Raw genomic sequence first — 22383 nt, 5'->3', positions numbered from 1 at the left:
GGAAACGCGTACAGCAGTGGTAATGACCCCTCCACCACAAACACGTCTCCTAAGGCTCCTTTTGGAGGAAATTCCCGCGAGCAGAACCTTTCGCACTTCCGGTTGACACTGGAGGCGAAGAGATCCACTTGAGGGGTCCCCCAAAGGGTGAAGATCTCCAGGAGAACCTCCTGAGCCAGCTCCCACTCGTGAGAGATCGTGCTCTGCCTGCTCAGAGCGTCCGCCGTCTCGTTGTCGTCTCCGGCCAGATGAACAGCCGAGATCGAAACTTCCTGCTGGATGGCCCAGAACTTGAACTGCATCGCCTCCCTGCACAGTGGAAGTGACTCTGCCCCCCCCCTTTTTGTTGAGGTTGTGCATGGCCACCGTGTTGTCCGTGAGAATCAGGACAATCTTTTTTCGCACAGTCGGCAGAAAAGCCTTCAGGGCAAGCCTGACGGCCCTCAGCTCCAACAGATTGATATGGAGTCTGGACTCCGACGGAGACCAACGACCGCTGACTGTCAACTCGTTGGCATGAGCTCACCATCCCGTGAGGGATGCGTCCGTCACGATCGTCACCTCCGGCCAGGGCAGCCAAAATGGGGCCCCCTTCATCAGATTGCCTTCCACAGCCCACCACAGAAGGTCCTGGGTGACCGAAGGCGGCACCTGAACAGGGTCCGACAGCCTGCCGGAGGACTGAGACCACTGGAGCTTGAGTGCCCACTGCAAAGATCTCATCCGCAGACGAGCCTCTGGCACCAGAAGAATGCAGGATGCCATGAGGCCGAGCAACCTCAAGAACTCGAACGCTGTGAGCGTCTGGGCAAGTTGAAACTTGTGCACCATCTGCTGAATGTTAAGAGCCCTCACCTGGGGAAGAAAACACTGCTCCAGGGATGTGTCGAGCACTGCTCCGATGTACTGGAGCCGCTGTGTTGGTGTCAAATGGGACTTCTTTAAATTGAGGGTGAAGCCCAGCTTGTGAAGGGAGTGGCAGGTGACGGACAGATGATCCAGGACTTGCTCGGGAGAGCTCCCCCTGATCAACCAATCATCCAGGTAGGGGTAGACGTGAATCCCCCCTTTCCCGAGATGCGCTGCCACCACCACCATGAGCTTGGTGAAAACCCTTGGGGCGGAGGTCAATCCGAACGGCAGGACCCGAAACTGAAAGTGCGAGTCGCCAACTGCGAACCTCAGGTACTTCTTGTGCTTGGGATGGATCGGCACACGGAAGTAAGCGTCCTTGAGGTCGAGAGACACCAACCAATCCTGAAGTTGAAGGGCCTGGAGGACTTGAGAGAGAGTAACCATCTTGAACTTGTCCTTCCTGAGGAGTTTGTTCAAACCGTGCAAGTCCATGATGGGTCTCAATCCCCCCCGTCTTTCTTCGAAATCAAAAAATAAAGGGAATACCATCCCTTGTTCCCCTCCGCTACAGGCACCAGTTCTATGGCGCCTTTCTCCAGCAGGGCTTGAATTTCCAGCGCAAGGAGCGGATCCGGACTCTTCAAAGAGAGGTTCCCAGGTGGATTGTCGTGAGGCCTCTGCTGAAAGCTAAGACAGTAGCCGTGGGTTATGATCTCCAGAACCCACACATCTGAAGTAATGGCATGCCACTCTACAAGATGCTGTGCCAGCCTTCCCCCAACCGGCGAACCATGGGACCTGGCCTCATGACTGAGCGGTAGCGGCTGCGGCGTTGCCTGAGGGCAAAGAGGCAACTGCCCAAACAGCCTTGGCACCTCGAGTACCGTTTTCCACCTCTGGCACTCTTACGGTGGCCTCTTTGACTGCTAGCTCCTCTCGCATTACTGAAGGATGAGTAATAGCGAAAGGAGCCTCCCTCCATTGTTGTCCCCTAGGACGAAAAGGCAGAGGTTGTCGAACTGCAGCGCCCAACGACTTTGCTGCAGCTTTGGAGGTCTGCAACCTCTCAAGGCTCTCGTCAGCCTTGCTGCCAAAAAGATGTTCACCGTCAAAGGGCATGTTGAGGAGCCGGGACTGCACATCAGGAGCGAACCTAGACTTCCGCAACCACGCAAACCTGCGTATTACGGTGCTCGCCGCCATGGACCGGCTGACACAATCTGCCATGTCCAAACCCGACTGAACGGCCTCACACATGGCATCCTTGCCATCCTGAACCATAGCAAGGAAACCATCCCGTTCGTCCCCTTCGGGAATATGTTCAGCCGCTAATGCAACACAGTTCCACAGAGTGTGTGTGAAACGAGACAAGGCACATATGGAGTTGGCCGCCTGAAGCGCCATACCCCCCGAAGAAAACACTTTCTTCGCCTATCCGTCAAAACGTTTGTCGTCCCTATCCGTAGGGATGGTAGGATACGACTCCTGCTTTGCCGGGGCCGCAGCTGCCTGCACCACCAAACTCTCCGGAGTGGGGTGCCTGGACAAGTAGCAGGGGTCGCTACTGGCTGGACGGTATTTTCGCGACAAAGACTTGCCCACTGCCGGGAGACTCTCCGGAGCAGTCCAAGCCGCTGCCACCCTTCTCTGCAGAGCCATATGAAACGGCAGTACCGGGTCAGTGGGGGGACCAAGAGCAAGGATGTCCGTGAGATTATCCTGAACAAACTCCCCTGGGGGAGCCGACCATCCCAAGTACTGACCTGAGACATAAGGCGCCGGTATGAAGAATCTGCATGAGTGCCAGGCTCCGGCCTACAAAACTCCACCTCCGGAGAGGTGTCCAGTCCACTGGCATCATGCAGTGACTGCCTCAGGTCATCAAACTGGCTATGGCCCGAGAGAAGCTCATCTGGTACCGTAACCGGAACCAAGCCTTCATCAGAGCCTTCATCACCCTCTGAAATGTACTCCAGGCGGTGAAAGGAAGACACCTGGGGACCAAAGCTATGCCTGACCTTAGCCAGAGCCTTTCTAGGGGCTAACCCCATGCCACGGGGCCCCTCCGACACCACCGCCTCGAAAGGCGTCGAGGGCGTCGAACGAGTCGGCGCCGGCATCTACAGAAACGGCGTCGAGCGAATCGGCATCGACATCAGCTGCAGCGCCGCCAGCATCGACGGCGTCGACACATGCCTCGAAGCCGGAGCTCCGAGCGTGTCTCTTGACGACCTAGGCACCGATAGCGTCGACGACCCCCTCTGAGGCAGAGCCTCGAGAGAAATCGTCGACGACCTCGGCGCCACAGGCGTCGACGTCTTCTTCGAAGACGGCACAGGATCATGCGGTCTCGAGCGCGTCGAGGACCGGGACCTGGAATGGGCATGGCGAGAACGGCTACCCTTGTCCGAGTGGGACCTTTCCCGCGAGCCATGCCGACCACCCGAGCCCGAAGGCGTATGAGCGGTGTCTCTCGACCGGTGCCGACCGACCCCACTCAGAGATGCGGACGGACCGGTACCCTGCGATTCAAGAATCGCTAACATCTGCTTCCCGAAGGAAGCCCATTCCTACGGTGTCGCTTGCATGGTGGGATAAGCGACCCGCGATGGGCGGAGTCCTCGGAAGAGGACGGGGAAGGCGACCAATGCCGGCGCTTCCTGGAATGCCTCGAAGAGGCGGAGGAGTGGCGAGACCGACTCCTGGAAGGAGACCCACTGTACTTCCGACGATGACACGGAGAGTCGCCTCTCGAGTCATCCGTCGAAAGCCCCATAGACCTTGACTTCCGGGGCATAGACACCCGACCTACCGACAGCTTCTTCTTGCGTTCCCGCAAGGCCTTGGCCGTGAGCGACTGGCAGTCGACACAGTCATCCGTATCGTGGGCCTCCCCGAGGCACCAGAGGCAGGCGTTGTGCGATTCCGTGACCGACATCTTGGACCCACAGTCCCAGCATTGCGGGGTTGAAGACGAAGTAGACATCGCCACGAACAGGTCTTCACAAAAACCGAACAGGTTCAACGAACCGAGAAGAATACAGCAAACTCCAAAGAGTCGAGGCGTACCGAGATTCACGAAGCGAACACGTTTGCGGAAAAAACGGAACTAAGGCTACGGGCGTCGTGCGTCCTACTTATCACATCGGGTGACGTCGGCCGTCGGAGGTCGTCCTCGGGGACGCTGCATTGACGTCATCAACGCAGGACGCAGATGCCGAAGATTTTCCGAAGCAGCACAGCTGTGGACATTACCCGTCATAGATATGGAATAAGTCGGAGGACCCAATCCCCTCGTAACCAGATTTTCTCAGCCAAGCAAATCTGTGTAAAACCGTGCTAGCCGCCATGGACCTGCTCACACTATCAGCAGTGTCCAGTCCTGACTTGAGGCACTCCTCCATAGCCTCCTTTCCATCTCTTACTATCACCAGGAAACCATCCCGTTCCTCAACCTCCGGCATGTGTTCAGCCGCTGCATTCAAGCAGTCCCACAGGGTGTAGGTAAATCTAGCTAATGTACAAGTCACATTAGTAGATTTAAGGGTCATACTGCCTGACACTTTCCTCGCCCAAGCATCAAACTTTTTATCATCCCTGTCAAGGGGCATGGAGGGATAAGCTGATTGCTTATTTGCAGTCGCAGCTTGAATCACAAAGCTCTCAGGTGAGGGATGCTTAGACAGATACTCTGGATCTGAAGGTGAAAGTCTGTACTTTCCCACTCAGTTTTTATTCACAGCTGGTAAAGATTCTGGGATTTCCCAATTTGCCATAACTCTCTTTTGTAGAGCTTTCTGGAAAGGAAGGATCGGATCCTTCTAAGGTCCTTCATCAATAACATCTGTCATGTCATCCTGGTTGTAACTCGGGGACACTGTCTTCCACCCCATGAAGTCGATGACTCTTCCAATGAGGTTCCTATACCCAGATTCTGCGTGGTCAGTAGGGTCTGGTCTTTCAAATTCTACTGCAGGTGAGGTATCTAGGCCACTGGCCGATTGTAGGCAGTCATAAAGGTCAGCCATTTTGGTACTTGAGTCTATTAATTCTTCAGGAACTTCTCTTGTCCCAAATCTAACAGCTGATGTAACTTCTTCATCAGAGGATTGTTCATTCAAAAATAGAAAATAGAAGACATAGATTAAAAAAATCCCTGCCTGGGCTGAGGATGGAATATTTTTTCTGGTAAAGGTGGCGGCATTGACCTAGGTTTAGCCATAAATGTCGTTTTGGGTATCGGTATTAAAGATTTCCCTGACAAAGGCATCAAAGGAATAGATGCTGGCTTCGATATGCTCAAAGGAATCCTCAATGTCATCAAGGAAGGCTTCGATGTCATCGAGAGAGGGTTCGACACTGTGGTCGAAGGTATCAACGGCATCTTTGGCTTCGACGTAGTCGTCGAAGGACGTGTCGAGTCAATGCTCGACTTCGACGACGAGGACGCCATATTGTCCTCTGTTAAAATTGATTTGTGCACCAAAGGTTTTTCTTTTGTTTAATGAGGTGCTGGAGAATCATCCTCTGAAGACGCGCTCGACTTTTTGTCGGATTTTGCATGTACAGTTTTAGATTTCCCTCTGTCACTCTTGGGAGTGGACAGGGGCATGCTCTTCACACGACTTTGAGGGGGATCGCGGCCGCCTTCTCAAAAATCTTTAGCATTGCAGCCCTAAAGGCCTTCCATTTTTTGGGGGAATCCTGCTTAGAAGGACATGAAATGAACCTTCTGTCAGGTGTGGAGGAAGAAGAAGAAGAATTGTGACGTTGATTCTTCAATTTTTTAGATGAAGAGGAGGAAGATTTCCTCGAGCGACTCTTCGACCGCCTCGACTCATGACGAGATTTTCTACTCGACTCTCCCGAGTCCTTTTGTCTTTTTGCAGACTTAAAAGACTTCTCTCCCACCGCTAGCTTATCTTGGCCTTCCTTACGAGCCTTATTCGACATCGCCTGACCCAAACCGCACTCGTCGACCCAATGGTCAGGGCTGAGGCACCAAAGGCAATTGCGGTGAGGATCCGTAATGGACCTCTTCCTTCCGCACTTTAGACACTTTTTAAAACCTGTCTTGGGTGTGGTAGGAGTTTAAGATGAAGACATTTTCAATGAAAGAACTGATGCGCCGTTTCGAAACACGAAGCAGAAGCTCAGAAAAACAGAACTGAGACCAACGGGTGCGGCTCGTGCCCTTTATACGATGGACGACGTCGACACTCGACGGCGGCCCTCGAGGGACTAAAACTACGCGGCCTCGAGCACAGCGCCCTCTGGTGAAATTTTTTCCGAAGAAAGATGCAGCAATCTGGTAGATTATCTAAAATGAGGAATACGTAGGAGGACACAATCCATTCAAAATGAACAATAGCAACCGACTAAAAACTACACTAGAAACCTGGGCAAATTTATGGCAAGTAATTTTCAAAACTCTTGACACTATCATCTGTGGCAAACCAATTTGATTCATGGAACCTCTGCTGCATGACAGTGGTCTGCACCTTAATCTCAGTAAAATATACAACCAAGAGCCTGGAAGAAACAGCACCCTCACTCCCTGCCACCCTCTTCCCTCAACTAATTCTGCACTACTAAACTCTTGTATATTTAGAATTCCCATACATACTCCTTCAGATGACCTCCAGGTCTATTTTACTTAACAGATGCATTTCCTATTCATCTTCTATAAACAACCATGCTGTCAATTTTGCACTCCTCAATCCGAGTGCTGCCCATATGTCAAATGTGCCCCGTCGGTACGAACCACAAATAAGTGATGTTCATATGAGAAAACAGGTAACGGGTACTTCCGACATGCATCCATCATTTGCCTTCCTGCTATCGGACTAACACACCGTGCCCTCCTTTCTTACAGAGCCATGCGTAGCACTGCCAACATAATTCGCAGAACGGTGCTACATAAAACCACTTTACATTACATGCTACCACCACCCTTTCCTCTCTTCTAATGGCACCACCTCCTTTCTAATTTCTAATGTTAGATTCCTCCTTCTAGTCCACTCCTGATTTTACCACCTCTGTCCAGTCCTCTCGTAGTATTCCCACCTCCTTCCACTCCACTCCTGGATTACCACCTCCTTCCCAACAACTCCTTTTTTCCTCCCTCATCCAAATCCACGACTGGTTTTACAATTCTTCGTTTTACCACCTCCTACTACTAATCCACTCCTGATTTTGCCACATACTTCAAATCCACTACTCGTTTTCCTCATCTCTTGCCAATGCACTCCTGGTTATCCCACCTCCTTGCAATCGGGCCCTTCAGTTTCCACCATCTCCTCTTGCTCTCCTCTGCCACTACCTCTCCAGTTCTCTTCCCACCTGAAGCCTCCTGTTCTCCTTCCTTTACCCTGCGCTCACTGAATGTGAGGCTCTTGCTCCTGCAAACCAAACTTAGTAACGAGAGCTGGTTGCATTCATAGTCTGTTCCATCCTCCTCTGATTGTGTTTTTTCCGAGGGTCTGCACCTGTGTGTGGGGATTGAGTGCGGGCTGGCAGTGGAATTCTTCCCTGAGTGGACATGCATGATTTGGGCTAGGAGGGAGGGGTGGGGGGGTTGGACCAAGCCCATATATGCTCAGTCAAACTTTTAGAATTCCAGAATTGTTCCTCTTACCCTTCCTGTCAGCTGCTGGGAAAACTTTCCCTCTGGAGTTTGCTTTTTCTTTCTCTATTTCCTTTATATAGGGCAGTCTGAATGTTGTAAACTCTTTTGGAGAGAGGGAAAGGCAGAACATATGTTTTTCTTCTATTGTTCTTAAGGAGAGGATGGATCATACTGCCTTCAGTCTTATGGGCAAGTGGTGCAGAGGCTCCCGGACAATCCTTGGTGTTGAGAAAAGTACCTATGTGGGATGTTCAGATCATTTTCATAGTCTCTCCGCCCCATAAACTAATTACATCCATCTAGTCTGTTCTGGTTTTTCATTCTGGAAAAGGAGGTGCAATATGAGAGACCTATTCTAGTTCCAACTTGTTTTTCAGCCAGGGCCCAACAACTTGGCCTTGAAACACACCTTTATATGATGTTCTCTCTGGCGTTAAGGACCCGGACTGGAATTATACTTGGTCTTCCCCTCCTGAATCTGTGGTTGATTCTTCAGAGTCCAGTCCAGCTTTTCCATCTGACACATCAGTGGATTCGGGGAGTCGTAGTGCTGTTGAGGCCAAGGGAACACAATGCATCATTGTTCTCATGAATTCCCCGTGGCTCCTGACCCCTTAACATTTCTTAAAGGGACATTGATTTCAGGGGTTCCCATGTGACAGTCCACCATCTATGATGTGTACAGAAGGAAAACCTCCTGGGGATCCTACCCACTCTGTCTCTGGGCCTAAAATTCACTGGTTCAGGGAAGTACCCGTCCCCTGGGTCACTTACCCAAACTTCAGCTGGTCAAGCTATGAGACTTCTTCACCGCCTCCACAACGGCTACGCAAACAATTATGCATTTCCCTCTGACCCAGAAGCGGGCACATAATGATGATATAGTCTATGGGCTACACAGCTATATTCTGTTTATGAGAAAATCAAGGTATGCATTCTACTTCATAAGCTAGAATCTGCAGCCCTTACCAGACCTCCATGCCAACTATGTGCAGTGGATATCTTTGTCAAAGTAAGTGAGCACATCTTCTGAACTTTGCCGGAACCTGGTTGCCTCAAGGTGATCTAAATAAATTACCACATAGAAAAGGGCACGCTATGTGTTAACGGCAAATACAACTAATGTATGTTAAAAATTCAAATAAGACCTCCTTTCATCCCTAATGTGCAATATTGATTAATAGATAATCTGCTTGAAAATGATGGAACTAACACCACACAACATATAACACAAAACTCTTTCAGCAGGACACCACATTCGATGAGGCCAAATCCAACTAAAAAATAAAATAAACCTCAACTTCAAATGTTTTCACACAAACATTTGTGAATGCATCAAAACGCTATTGGTTCTTCTGTGATACATTTAAAACCTATTCAAATTACATGTCAATCAAATTACATATCTGATCATGTGTAAGTAACCATAAGCAAACTTACAGTCGTGTTCCTCTCACAACTTCATCCATTCTTGGTGTGACAGATCGGGAGGAAGGACTACTGCTGATTGGGTGTAAGATACGTGGCGGATTGCGCCTCCTATTATTCTGTGCAAAGTGAGACAATGATGAAGCACTGTGTTCCTGCGGGAAGCCTGACCAAGGCTTGCTGGAGATCATAGCACTAGAGGAAGGTCTCAGTTGTTGCATCTCATCCAAATCACTAAATGAAAAACAAATGGAAAAACAATCATCTTATCTATTAAGATTATATTCAGATACATAGTGTACGGCATATAGTTACAAAATGATTAGCTATGCAGTTCAGAGTTCTAATTGTGATGAATCCTTAGATGTCATCACTTCTCCAGGAGGGCGAGCCCGTTCCCCAAGAGGTCAGGGAGGTGGGGACACTACTGCATAGTCCCCCTGGGGTGGTACTCAGCAGGAGGATCTCATGGGGAGAGACTCCTTCTCTAGGGACAAGGACGACCATCTAAGAAGAACACGGTACAACATACCTCATCCTCAACCCACTTTCTTTACCTCCCCTCAGTCCATGAGGCCCACTTCTCATCCCTCACTTCCATACCACAAACATCCATGTGTCTCTGCAAATCCAGTACAAAACTTCCAGCAGGGTGAAGAAGAGTAGGAACTAACCAAGAAAAACGTCCTTGGGTCATACTGGGATGAAGAAGAGCAACGACTACCCAGAATAAATACAATGGGCATGTAATGAGACGAGGAGGAGGTGCAGAACCCTCCCGACTATTCCTAGAACCTCTAGTGAGCCTTTTTTAGTGGTTCTCTAAATCCCATTGGAGAATCACACATAGAAATAGAGGCAGGACTGAGTAAGAGAGAGAGACGTCCTCGCTGGAGGAACCGCGACCTTCGAAACCGGCAAATGAGGACAAGCAGAGAGAACTGGAATCAAGACGCTTGTCTGCCGGCAGAGGCGGCCTTGGCAGGTCCACCGTGGATGGACCGACGAAGCAGGAGAAAGAATGGGGATCCAGGAGACCGAGGGAGCTGGAGCGAGTCAGCTGGAGAAGCGCAGCACGAGGAGGAGACGCTGCTGTAAGGAAGGCATGGTATCTACAGTAAGACAGACACAAGTGACCGCAGTTCAAGGGTGTTCATTGAACTCCAACAAGGTTGTGATAAACGCCCATCTAATCCTAAATCTACATATGGGAGCAAGCTACAACCATCACATAATAATAATGCATTCCTAGTGGAGTCTCTTCAAAATAAAAGGGCCTATACTAAAGAAATATTGCCAATCCTTACCTCTAAATACAAATATTGTGGGGCAGTGCTAATGAAAAAGAAAGAAGTGTTCACAAAAATGATATGTTAAGATATTCAGACCATTTGCCCCCCTTCCCCACGTTTTCAGCACGGGACAAGGCGGTTCACTTGAGCATAGCACACTTTCTGGCTTCTTCGGCACGAGGATACAGTTCAATTACCACCATCAGGGCTTACTGTGCCCAAGTCTCTTTAACTATCAAAGTCTCTTGATTCAGAGAGCCTGATGTAGCAAAACAAACAAAAAGTTCCTTTGCTCTTACAAGTACTCAAGTTAGGTGATTCACTCTTCACCCCGGATCTCCCTCAGCCAGGCTCAGATCCCTTTTATATAACAATCGTTACTCTGGATCCTCCTCTTCCGGGCTCAGATCCCCTTTTACAATGTGCATAGTGTATTCTTTCTCGGGTGACTCACAGTTCAACCGGATCCCCCTCTGCCGGGTTCAGATCCTTCCTCTTACATAATTAGTCTCCCTCAGCCGGGCTCGGACCAGTTTCTGTTTGTATCAACTATCAAAGACTTTCGAATGTGCACAGGATTTAGCTTGAAACGTTGCAGGACCCCTTCGATTTCACAATTCCTTTGTACATTTGCCACCTCTAACAGAGACTTTCGAATGAGCACACATGTGGAGCCAGACCACTCTGTGTATGGTATCTATCTTGGCTTCAAAAGTTCAGTCACTCCTTTGCTGTTCAATTAAATTTGCATCGCTAGTCACATACGCTTCACACACTGTTCTCAGATTACTCCATACAATGTTGCAATTTACAACCTTGCTTTTAACACCGACCGGTCTGCTATCAGTGTCCCCGGCTCACTGGCTGTGCTGTCTTTACTGGCACTACTCTGTTGTAGGAGCCAAGGACAGTGCCACTGCGGCAACCGCCCTTCCTCGCCTTGGCTATCGATGTGGGAGAGCCCCGGGTACCTCTGACACACAATGCAGGTTTCATCAGCTTTAATTCCAGGTGTTATGTTTCTTATTCTTGAAGGCTCGTGAAAGTGACATTTTTTTCGCTGAGAAGGTCAAGGGCACTTCCCTCCTTGCAACCCTCTCTGGTCTTGCATCTTTCTCCTAGTATTAAACTTCCATGTTGTAACTGCAGCTTCCTCTTGTGCTTTGCCTTGGCTCAGAGTGTACTTTCATGCTCTGCCTTTTATCCGTGTGGAGAAGTGTGAAGGAAGTGAGGTGTATGTAATGATCAGTAATTGCCCGAATCAGCCTTACCATTTTGTTGGGATATGTCAGGTATATGGCTCGGGTGTTAGTCCGTTTTCTCTCACAGTGAGCTGTTCGTGAGAAAGTGTTCATGTCAGGAAAGTGGGGGCTAGGGGTTTGAGTTCCTAAGTATCCTACCTGGTAGGATGGGGAAAGTGTGTTCCAGGGAAGTGGATACCACGTCTCACTATCCATTGTCCCACTCCCGGAAGTCCCCCCGTCAAGGTGATCCTCCCACACTGGTCCATCCCCATGAACTGGATCCAAAAGCGATGGCCCTGTCCTGGCCACCTGGATGACAGATCCCCGGGGACTAGCGGGTGAGACACCTTCAGGTTCCTCACACTACAGTGCTTTTGCTTGCGCTGGAGAAGCAGCCGAAGCCTGGAAGGGAACGCAGAGAAGCCTGCAACTGCCTGGAAAGCACTGACAAGTACCCTGCAGGAATCTGGGTTGCCTGGACAGTTGTTCCAACACCAAAAGGGCTGAAGAGTGATGAGACAGGTCTGGGACGTGCACCCAATAGCAAATAGCCTCCTGGGCCATCTTCTTTGTGACAGAACCTGGTAGGGTAGTGAACCAGGTCTACCAAAGCAGGGAGAAGAGGAAAGTGGGGTTTGGAACCCACACACAAGAACGAAGAAAGCCTTAAACCATCTTCTTTGTGGCAGTGCCTGGTAGGGTAGTGAACCGTACCAGGTCTGCCAGAATGAGAAAGGCCAGGGGAAGAGAGACATTTCCCCTGGTGTTGTGAACTGTGAAACAAATCCTGAGAAAGGCCAGGGGAAGGGAGACATCCCCCCCTGGTGTTGTAAACTGTGAAACATAGCCTAAGAAAGACCAGGGGAAGGGAGACATTCCCCTGATGTTGTGAACTGTTCGAGCAAAGCCAGCGAAGGCCAGGAGAAAGGAGTAATTCTCCTGGCGGTTGAACTCACAAGGAGGATCAAACCAGTGTTTCAGGGCAAGGGAGTCATTCCCTTTGGGAGGATGAAATAGTGAACGTTATGAAGCAGAGGGTTGGAGGATCACAATCCTTTTCTTTGTTTGTGAAATACTGAAATCAGGGGAAGAGAGTCATTCTCCCTGGTTAAGAACTTGCAAACCGAAATGTGCTACCTCGTCCAGGGGAAGGGAGGCATTCTCCCAGACCAAAAACATTGGCACAACCTTTAGGTAGTTTTAAATGTAAGGGACAGAAGTAGGCTTTTTGACACAGGATGGTGGACTCTTGATTTACACAGACATTCTGACTGAACCCTTAGTATTTCAGTTGAGGCTGGGAAATTCCATTTAGAGTTATGGAAAGTTAGCTTTTCTCTTTATTTTCATTTCAAATAAAAGTGTTAGGCAAGATTGTATGCAGTACCCTTTGGGTGCACAACAACCCTGACCTCCTGGCAATAGGAACCAAACCTTTGGTAGAAGTATGAGGTACACAGGTTGGTAGCGTGATTGAGCTGCCAGGCTTATCTCAAGAGGGGTCAATGTGAGCTGTAGGGGAGTTACAGAGATTCACAGTGACAAGTATCCAAATAAACACTTGCACACAAGGTTTCTTGAATAAACAATTATTAATGTATTTATCAGTCAGTTAGAGTAAGCCTTCTTCAGAAGGGAGCAATATAATAGTAAGACTCAAATACACTTCACAAAATACACACTCTTAAGTTTCTAAATCAGTAAGTACCCTTTTGCGATGGCTCACAGACTCAACCTACACCCTCAGGTGACTTCAATAGCTAGGCTGCTGGGAACATTGATATATCACTGTTGCGTTTAGAATAGCTTAGGAATAGGTCAAAGGAAAAGGTTATTAGAACACACAAGAGATCACAAATCTTCTCAAGCTGGCAAATACTTTCATATCCCCCAATAAGAGTCATTCAGTGGAACAGTCTAAGCCAAAGTCAATAGGAAAAAAGTCTATATGAGCAGAAGCACTTCTTTGCAGGTAAGTAAGAAAAGTCTTTGCACAATGTTTCAGAAGTCTTTGAAGAAAAAGAACAATCAATGTAGGGCCACAAGCTGTTAGACTTGTGAGGGGTAGAAGATGCAAGCAACTCTACAACAAGAGGTAAGTTCTCTCAGACTTTGCAGTACCTTTGTATTGGAGAAAAAATCCAGCAGATGACTTCTGTTCCGTTGCAGCTCTGCAGATCTCACTGTTCCTGGGTCTCAGTCATGGGGACAAGAGGGAGGCCTTCTGGGGACTGCTGCACTGCAATGGGACGGTCACTGCTCGCAATCGGCAAACTTCAAACAAGTGGCAGTTCGGTGTTTCAGCTCCTTGCGTCTAATGCAAATAGCAACACCGCGGTTCTGGCTGTTGAGATGAGCTTTCCTTGCTTCTAGGGTCCCGCACTCTTGAGGAGCCTCAGGCTCGGTCAGTCCTGCTTTCTGTGAGTCCTAAGGATCTTCCTGGAGCTCTTGGCAGCTTAAAAGCAACGCACACAAACTGGTGTTCCTCTCCATGGCTATTCGGTTTTCAGCAGCAAATCTGTGGAAATTCAACCAGATCCGAGAGGATGTCCAGGTGGCTTACTTTGGAGTTGATTGGTCCCACCAACTCAAAGGGAGAAGTTGTCCTTGCAGGAGCTTCTCCGTCAATAGGAATTTGGAGTTTCAGCACAGCAGCAGGGCTTCACCGGGCAAACCAACAGTCCAGGAGTTGCAGCAGGCTTCCTCTTCAAGTTCCTCTTTGGTTCCTTCATTCCAGTGGTCGACTCTGCCTTCCAAGCCAAAAGCCTTGCCTTTTATGCAGCTTGCTCCCATTCATTCCAGCATAGCTGTCAGTCACCCAGCAGGGTGGCTGTCCTTGCCAGACAGTCAGCCGGCCAATCACTACAGAGTGCTTTTGGGTCTCCTAGGAGACTAAGCACAGGGAGTTTCGGTCTGTTAGGCAGAAACCTGTGCAGTTCCCTTGGGGAACACTGCAAAAGATTTAAGACCACAGGTAGAGCAGTAAACCCCTTTGGTAGCAGTCCGCACCACCCAGATTTACCTGGTAGCTGTGGCTGAGCAGTCAGACTTCTCTCAAGAAGAGTTAGGCAGTATGCAAAGTATACACAATATGTACCAAAACACAATAGCACAAGCAAACACTGACCAGAGCTTGGTTTCAAAAGAATATAGTTATTTATTTAAAAACACACATAAGTAAAAACACTCTAACAACGAATATGGTAAAAACACTCCAACACAGTTATAATGAAAGTAAATTCAATCCTTTCTCCTATCTAGACAACTCTAGGTTAACACCACTTAATTAAAACAGAGGTGAGTGCTTAACGTTAGATGACACTCTAGTAGTTTCCCAGAAAGGGAGAGAAAAAGCAGAAATAGGTTAGACACACCACTCTAAGGTCCAGAACACTTGCAATAGGCTTAAAGAAGAATAAAGTCACAGGTGAGCAAAAGTCACTAGGCAGGGCCCACTCTTAGAGTAGCCGGAGCGAAAATGTGCCCAAGATCACACTGTTAGTTAGAGATTCAAAGTCTTGCAAAGAGTCAAAAAGAGTTTAGAGTGGCTCAGAAAGTTTAGCCAAAGTGTCCCAGGCACTCCCAGGTTCGAAAGCCGGGGACTAAATCTACCCCGTACAGTCGGTGGCAAGGGAAGCCAGGCGGAACACAGTACCTTAAGCGGAAAGGATCCTCCAGCGGGGGCAGTTGTTCCAGGCAGTGACAGCAAGGCTCGACGTCGGTCAGGGGAGAAGAATATCTCGCTGAAGAGCAGAAGAGAAAGGTCGTAGCACTGCCCGGGAAGAAACCAGCCGCGGAGTCCTCCGGTTAAAGGGTTGGTACCGACTTTCGCGGTATGGGGGTAAAGTGTGGTATTCCGGATGCCGGGGTGCTTGGCACAGGCAAGGCGGCCACGAGATACCTCAAAAGAACGGAAAGAAGGCGAAAACTGGTTGTCCCCACCAGTCAAGGGAAGGAGCCACTCCGTTAAGAGTTCTCCTCGGTCGTCGGGAAAAAGTGGTGAGACGGTTCAGCAGGGCTCCACCGGGTGGTGTCGTCGAAGCAGGTCGGCTCAGCTCTTCCCTCGTCGGATTCTTGGTCCTGTGGCGACTTCTGAAGTCCCAGTCCCCAAAGCCCTGCTTTTATGCAACAAGCCCCCATTCACCCAGCCTAGCTGTCACTCAAACATGCTAAGTGGTGAGCCGGGCGGCTCACCACTTGGGCCAATCAGGACGGAGTGCGACTTGAGTTACCAAGGTAACTCAGTCCAGGGTGCCTAAATCCCCCTCCACCCCTCCTAAGTACCCCAGACAGAGTGGCACCACTTTGGAGGGCTTCTGTGGAGAAGCCCGCCAAAAGTGGAACAAAGGGCTCCACTTTGGGTCAGAGTTACAGAGGCGAACACCAACGCCATTTTAGAATCAAGTTTTGGCAAAAAGTCCCAACCGGAGTTATAAAAATAAATATATAAACCGGCGGTATGTTTAAGGCTACCGTAAATAAATAATTAAATGTGTTAGCCTAAAACAATGGGAAATCCCATAGGAAAATATTCGCGGTCGAATATAAAAAGTAGTTTCCACTGCCACCAGCCAAAACTCGATCAGGGGGGACGGAGACGTGCCCCCTCGACTAACAGACCCTGGGGCAATCGAATTGCCCCAGCCAGTACGTCCACAATATGATGGTTTGTACTGGTTCTGTTCAGGATTCAAGACTAGCAAAGTCTTTGGTGACTTTACATGCCCTGGGAGACAGTAGTCAGTCCCAGGGTATGGAGTCTATGTTGGGGAGTCCCTAGGACACCCCTGGGTCACGGCACAGAGGGTGCTGTGTGACCCACATCACAAAAATACATGAGGCCCTATGGAGTAAAAGACCCCATAGCCCATTCAACACAAGGTTTAACCAAGAAAACACACTTCAACATGTCCAAGAGTGAGGGTAAAAGAGTCTCACTCTTGGCAGGAGAAAAAATTAAACCCCAGAAATCCAGCAAAGCTGCTGGGGGACTCACTAGGTAGGGAAATTCAGCCTAAACAGAGAATTCTCCCTAACACTCGCCCCCCCCAGACTAAGGGACAGGAGGATTTAATCCACTCCTGGATGAACCTCATACCTCTAGTCGATGATATACATCCTAGAGAGTCCATCAGCATTTTGATGGTGACACCCTGACCTGTGCTCAATGGTGAAATCAAACCCTTGCAGGCAGATTGACCATCTCAATAGTTTTGGATTTTCCCCCTTCATTTGCATTAACCATCTCAAGGGTTGGTGGTCAGTCTGAATAACAAAAGTAGAACCATACAAGTATGGCCTAAACTTCTTCAGTGCCCACACAATAGCAAAGCATTCTCTTTCGATAGTTGCCCACCTTGTCTCAGGATCCTTCAGTTTCCTACTGATGAAGCAAATGGGGTGCTCCCTACCCTTCTCATCCAGTTGGCTTAGAACTGCACCTATACCTACATTGGAAGCATCAGTTTGTACAATGAAAGGTTGGTGGTAGTCAGGAGCTCTCAATACTGGAGCCTGGCAAAGAGCTCTCTTCAGTTTTTCAAAGGCCTGATTGCACTCCTCATTCCATTTTACCTTCTTAGGGAATTTGGGAGAGGAGATTACATTCAGTGAAGAAGCTATGGTCCCATAGTTCTCAATGAAATTCCTGTAATACCCAGTGAGGCCTAGAAAAGCTCTCACTTGGGTTTGAGTAGTTGGTGTTGTCCAATTTTGCACAGCTTCAATCTTGCTGGGCAAAGGCCTTATTTCTCCACCTCCTACCTCATGTCCAAGGTAGACCACTTTACTTTGACCAATCTGGCACTTACTGGCTTTGATTGTCAAATGGGCCTGTTTCAGAGCCTGCAACACATGTCCTAGGTGGTTCACATGTTCTTCCCAGGAGTGGCTGAAGACTGCAATGTCATCCAAGTATGCCATGCAGAAATCTTCCATCCCAGCCAGAACCTGGTTCACCATCCTTTGGAATGTGGCAGGTGCATTTTTTAGTCCAAAAGGCATGACCTTAAACTGGTACAAGCCAACTGGGGTCGAAAATGCAGTTTTCTCCTTGGCATGGTCTGTCAGGGCTATTTGCCAATAGCCTGACGTCAGGTCAAATGTGCTGAGGTACTTGGCTGCACCAAGTTTATCCACCAACTCATCTGTCCTGGGCAAAGGGTGGGCATCAGTCTTGGTGACTGCATTTAGAGCTCTATAGTCCACACAGAATCTCAAGTCTTTGGATCCTGCCTTTGGTACTAACACAACTGGGCTAGACCATGGACTAGTAGAGGGCTCTATTACCCCGAGATCAAGCATCTTCTTGACCTCTCCTTTGATGTGGGCTCTGATATGTTCTGACATTCTGTATCCTCTGCTTTTGACTGGCAGACAGTCACCAGTGAGTATCTCGTGCTGGCCCCAAGGGGTCAAGCCTGGTGACAGTGAGAACAGGGAGGCAAACCGATTTAACATAGATTTGCACTCCTCTTGTTGCTCAGGTGTCAGGTCTGAAGAGAGATGGACTCCTTCAACTTTTTCATCTAAAGGTATACCTCTGAGGAGATCAGGGAGAGATTCACTCTCTTCCTCCTCTGCAGCTGAAGCTAGAAGCAAGGCTCCTACATCAGGTCTGGAGATGTATGCTTTTAGTCGGTTGGTGTGGAAGACTCTAGGAGCTTCCCTGGGTCTGCCCAGATCCACCAGATAGTTGACCTCTCCAAGTTTTCCCACAACCTTGAAGGGTCCCATCCATTTGTCTTGCAAGGCCCTCTGCCTTGTTGGGAGCATAACTAGAACTAGCTGGTCTTGAGTAAACTCAACCATGTTAGCCTTTTGGTCGTGCCAATGTTTGACCAGGGCTTGACCAGCTTTCAAGTTGTCACTTGCTTCTGCCATCATGTGTGACATTCTCCTCCGGAGACCTATCACATAGTCAGTCACTCTGACTGGCTTGAGGGGAGGAGCACCTTCCAACCCCTCCTTAATCAGGGCCAATGGACCTCTGACTGGATGGCCATAGAGAAGCTCAAAGGGAGAATAACCTACTCCCTCCTGAGGGACTTCTCTATAAGCAAAGAGAAGGCATGGCAGTAGAAGGTCCCACTTTTTCTTAAGGGGTTCTTCTAAAGCACCTATCATGCTCTTCATGGTTCTGTTAAACCTTTCAACCAACCCGTTTGTCTGAGGGTGGTAGGCGGTTGAGAACTTGTAGGTAACTCCACAGGTTTTCCACATGGCCTTCATGTAGTGGGACATAAAGTTTGACCCCCTGTCAGAGATTACCTCCTTAGGAAACCCAACCCTGGTAAAAATACCAAGGAGGGCCTTAGCCACAGCCGGAGCTGTAACAGTCCTCATAGGAATGGCCTCAGGGTATCTAGTAGCATGGTCTACTACAACAAGGATAAACCTGTTGCCTGAGGAGGTTGGAGGATCAAGGGGACCAACAATGTCAATCCCTACCCTCTCAAATGGGACTCCCACAACTGGGAGAGGCACTAAAGGTGCCACATTCTTGGAACCAACCTTACCAGAAGTCTGGCAGGTATGGCAGCTCTTACAATATCTATCTACTTCAGCCCCCATCTTTGGCCAATAAAAGTAGAGTGAGAGCCTTTCCTTGGTCTTCTTGAAACTCAAGTGGCCAGCCAAAGGTATCTCATGGGCTAGTTGTAAGAACTGTTGTCTGTTTTCTTGTGGGACTACAAGGCGTTTGTAGTCTCCAGGTTCAGACTCAGTGGGTTCACTGTAGAAGAGGCCATCTTCCCAGTGCAACCTATACTTCCCAGGCTCTTGCCCATCAGCTTGAGAAGCTGCCTGGTGGCGGAGACCTTCCAGAGTTGGACATTCTCTTTGCCCCTTACGAAAAGCTGCCCTGCTAGGCCCACCTTCTGCCAGTAAAGACTGCAGCTCAGGATGGTCCTCAGGGTCCAAATCTCCAATAAGGTTGGGGCCTCCTTCTAGCTCTTCCTCAGAGTCTAGCTCAACCACACAGGGTTGTACCTCCCTCTCAGCCTCAGCTGGAGGGGGAGTTACAGGTGTAACTTTGGACAACCTAGGGGAAGTCCTTGTTGGAAGCACTGGAGTGCTTGCTGCTGGCTTTTTCCTAGGAGTCTTGGGTTGCCCCTTTGCTCCTGATCTGGTAGTTACTGCAGTAAGTTGCTCCAGTGGTAGAGGAGTGATTTCTGTCATCATCTCCTGAGATAACCCTCTCAGGGTTTTCTCCCTTGCAGGTTTTGTGAGTTCCTGAAACCTTTTGCTAGGAGGTCTGGGGGTATGAGATACAACTCCAAGAGCTTTGAGATCATTACCCAACAGAACCCTACCTGGCACTTCACATTGTACACTGACAGGTATTTTTACAGCCATATCATTACATTGGATGAGAACTGGTAACTGGGGACACATCTGCACAGGCCCACCAGCTAACTTGGTGAGGCATTTGGGTGCCTTAGCAACATCCTCTGCCTTGAAAAATGATTCATCCACCACAGTTATGCTGGCTCCAGTGTCCCTAATGGCAGGAGTCTCCTGACCATTCACCTGGACACTGTCCTTATAATACTCTTTAGTATTATCTGGGATAGAGTTATAGACATCTAAATTCTGTTGCTCCCACAACCCCAGAGAGACTAAAGAAACACTAGCTGAGACTCCAGTGGGTTCATCAGCTAGTAATAGAAAGTTTCCACTTGCCATATGTACTTCCTCTTCTGGAGCGAAGGCTAAGGAGGCAAGCTGGACCCCTGAAGGTTTACCCTTACATCTGGGATCTCCTTTCACATGGTCAGTAGCCTTACAAACAAAGCATGAGCCAAAGGCTCGCTGGAATGGAGGCTTGTTCTGACCTCCTTCTGGTCTGGGACCAGAAGGTACACTAGCCTGATTTGGTTTCCCTTGTGGCTTACCCTTATAGTTTTGTTTGGGGCCCTCTTTGGAATTTGTAGTATTAGAATTCTCTTTGGAGTCCTTCTTAGACTGTTTTTCCCCATCCTTCTTCTGAGTTACCCCAGAATCCTTGTGAGTGGCCCTGTTGGCAACCCACAAGTCAGCAGCCTTAGCTAGTTTCCGGGAATCTAATTCCCTGGAATCAGCCAAGTGTTGTCTGAGCTCAGGAGAGCAGGCATCATAAATAGTCTCCAACATAAACAAATTCTTCATACCTTCATAAGTGTTCACCTTGTAACCCTTAATCCATCCCTCTAAGTTTTTCAAACATTCATTCACCCAGGTAGCCCAAGGGGTACCATCATGCTTTTTGAGGCTCCTAAACCTCTTAAGATACTGGGAAGGGGTCTTCCCAAACCTAGCTATTAAAGCTAGTTTCACACATTCATAGTCCTTCCTATCCTCCTCCCCCATCTCCATTACCACATCAGTTGCAACAGGGGGAAGCCTAGAGAACAACCAGGTGAGTAAGTCATTTCCTGTGATGTTCTGGAGCCCATGATTATATTCAAACAGAGACAACCAATCCAACACATCCAACTTAGGCTCATACATACCAACCAATTCTTTAGGCATCCGGGGTCTTTTAGGACTGGAACTTCTAGAGGAGCCAGAGAGAGAAACATTCTCAACAGATAATTTCTTCATTTCTAAGTCATACTTGAGCTCCATTTCCCTTAGCCTTAGTTCTTTGTCAGTTTGAGCATTAAGTTTCTTATACTCCAATTCTAGCTTCATTTTCTCCAGTTCAAAGTACTGAGGACTAAATGTGGGACCTGGTAAAGGTCCAGTAGGTACAGCAGGTAGAGCAGGCAGAGGCCTAGGGGGGACAGTTACAACAGCCTCACCCTCCTCTTCTGACTCTTCCTCAGAATCATCAACATTTTGCTCCATGTTAACTTCAATACTGTCATCTACAGTTGCTGGAGTGGTAGGCTCCTCTGAACCATCACCCAGACTTTGGTTAGCTAACAATCTTTCAATCAGCTCCATTTTCTTGCCCTTAGTCAGGAGATCCTTATGTTTACAGAGCACTCTTAAACAATCAGCAGTTTTGGCTGCAAGGGACTCTTGACTATAGCTTTCTATAACTGACATGTTAGAGGTTTTACTTTTTCAGTGCTAAGCTTTGTGGTTAGTTGCACTAAGGTATCTAAAGCACAATAAAATGTATACTCAATACAAATCCCACCGCTGTACACCAGTGTTAGGCAGAAACCTGTGCAGTTCCCTTGGGGAACACTGCAAAAGATTTAAGACCACAGGTAGAGCAGTAAACCCCTTTGGTAGCAGTCCGCACCACCCAGATTTACCTGGTAGCTGTGGCTGAGCAGTCAGACTTCTCTCAAGAAGAGTTAGGCAGTATGCAAAGTATACACAATATGTACCAAAACACAATAGCACAAGCAAACACTGACCAGAGCTTGGTTTCAAAAGAATATAGTTATTTATTTAAAAACACACATAAGTAAAAACACTCTAACAACGAATATGGTAAAAACACTCCAACACAGTTATAATGAAAGTAAATTCAATCCTTTCTCCTATCTAGACAACTCTAGGTTAACACCACTTAATTAAAACAGAGGTGAGTGCTTAACGTTAGATGACACTCTAGTAGTTTCCCAGAAAGGGAGAGAAAAAGCAGAAATAGGTTAGACACACCACTCTAAGGTCCAGAACACTTGCAATAGGCTTAAAGAAGAATAAAGTCACAGGTGAGCAAAAGTCACTAGGCAGGGCCCACTCTTAGAGTAGCCGGAGCGAAAATGTGCCCAAGATCACACTGTTAGTTAGAGATTCAAAGTCTTGCAAAGAGTCAAAAAGAGTTTAGAGTGGCTCAGAAAGTTTAGCCAAAGTGTCCCAGGCACTCCCAGGTTCGAAAGCCGGGGACTAAATCTACCCCGTACAGTCGGTGGCAAGGGAAGCCAGGCGGAACACAGTACCTTAAGCGGAAAGGATCCTCCAGCGGGGGCAGTTGTTCCAGGCAGTGACAGCAAGG

General features: G+C 48.5%; 1 protein-coding gene across 4 annotated transcripts in view; it reads right to left on the bottom strand.

The window, feature by feature from the left end:
- Nucleotides 1–22383, bottom strand: part of FAM149B1 (family with sequence similarity 149 member B1) — a 1843046-nt gene that overhangs the window by 407075 nt on the left and 1413588 nt on the right. For all 4 annotated transcript variants that reach the window (XM_069610541.1, XM_069610540.1, XM_069610539.1 and 1 more), the window contains one exon: nt 8924–9145. In XM_069610541.1, coding sequence (XP_069466642.1) covers nt 8924–9145 — 222 coding nt within the window. The remainder of the gene's footprint in view (nt 1–8923; nt 9146–22383) is intronic.

This window comes from Ambystoma mexicanum, chromosome 8 (assembly GCF_040938575.1).
Source record: "Ambystoma mexicanum isolate Mex_15411 chromosome 8, UKY_AmexF1_1, whole genome shotgun sequence".
NCBI lineage: Eukaryota > Metazoa > Chordata > Amphibia > Caudata > Ambystomatidae > Ambystoma > Ambystoma mexicanum.
The sequence above is the reverse complement of the archived record's forward strand: the minus strand, read 5'-3'. Positions and strand labels throughout refer to the sequence as shown.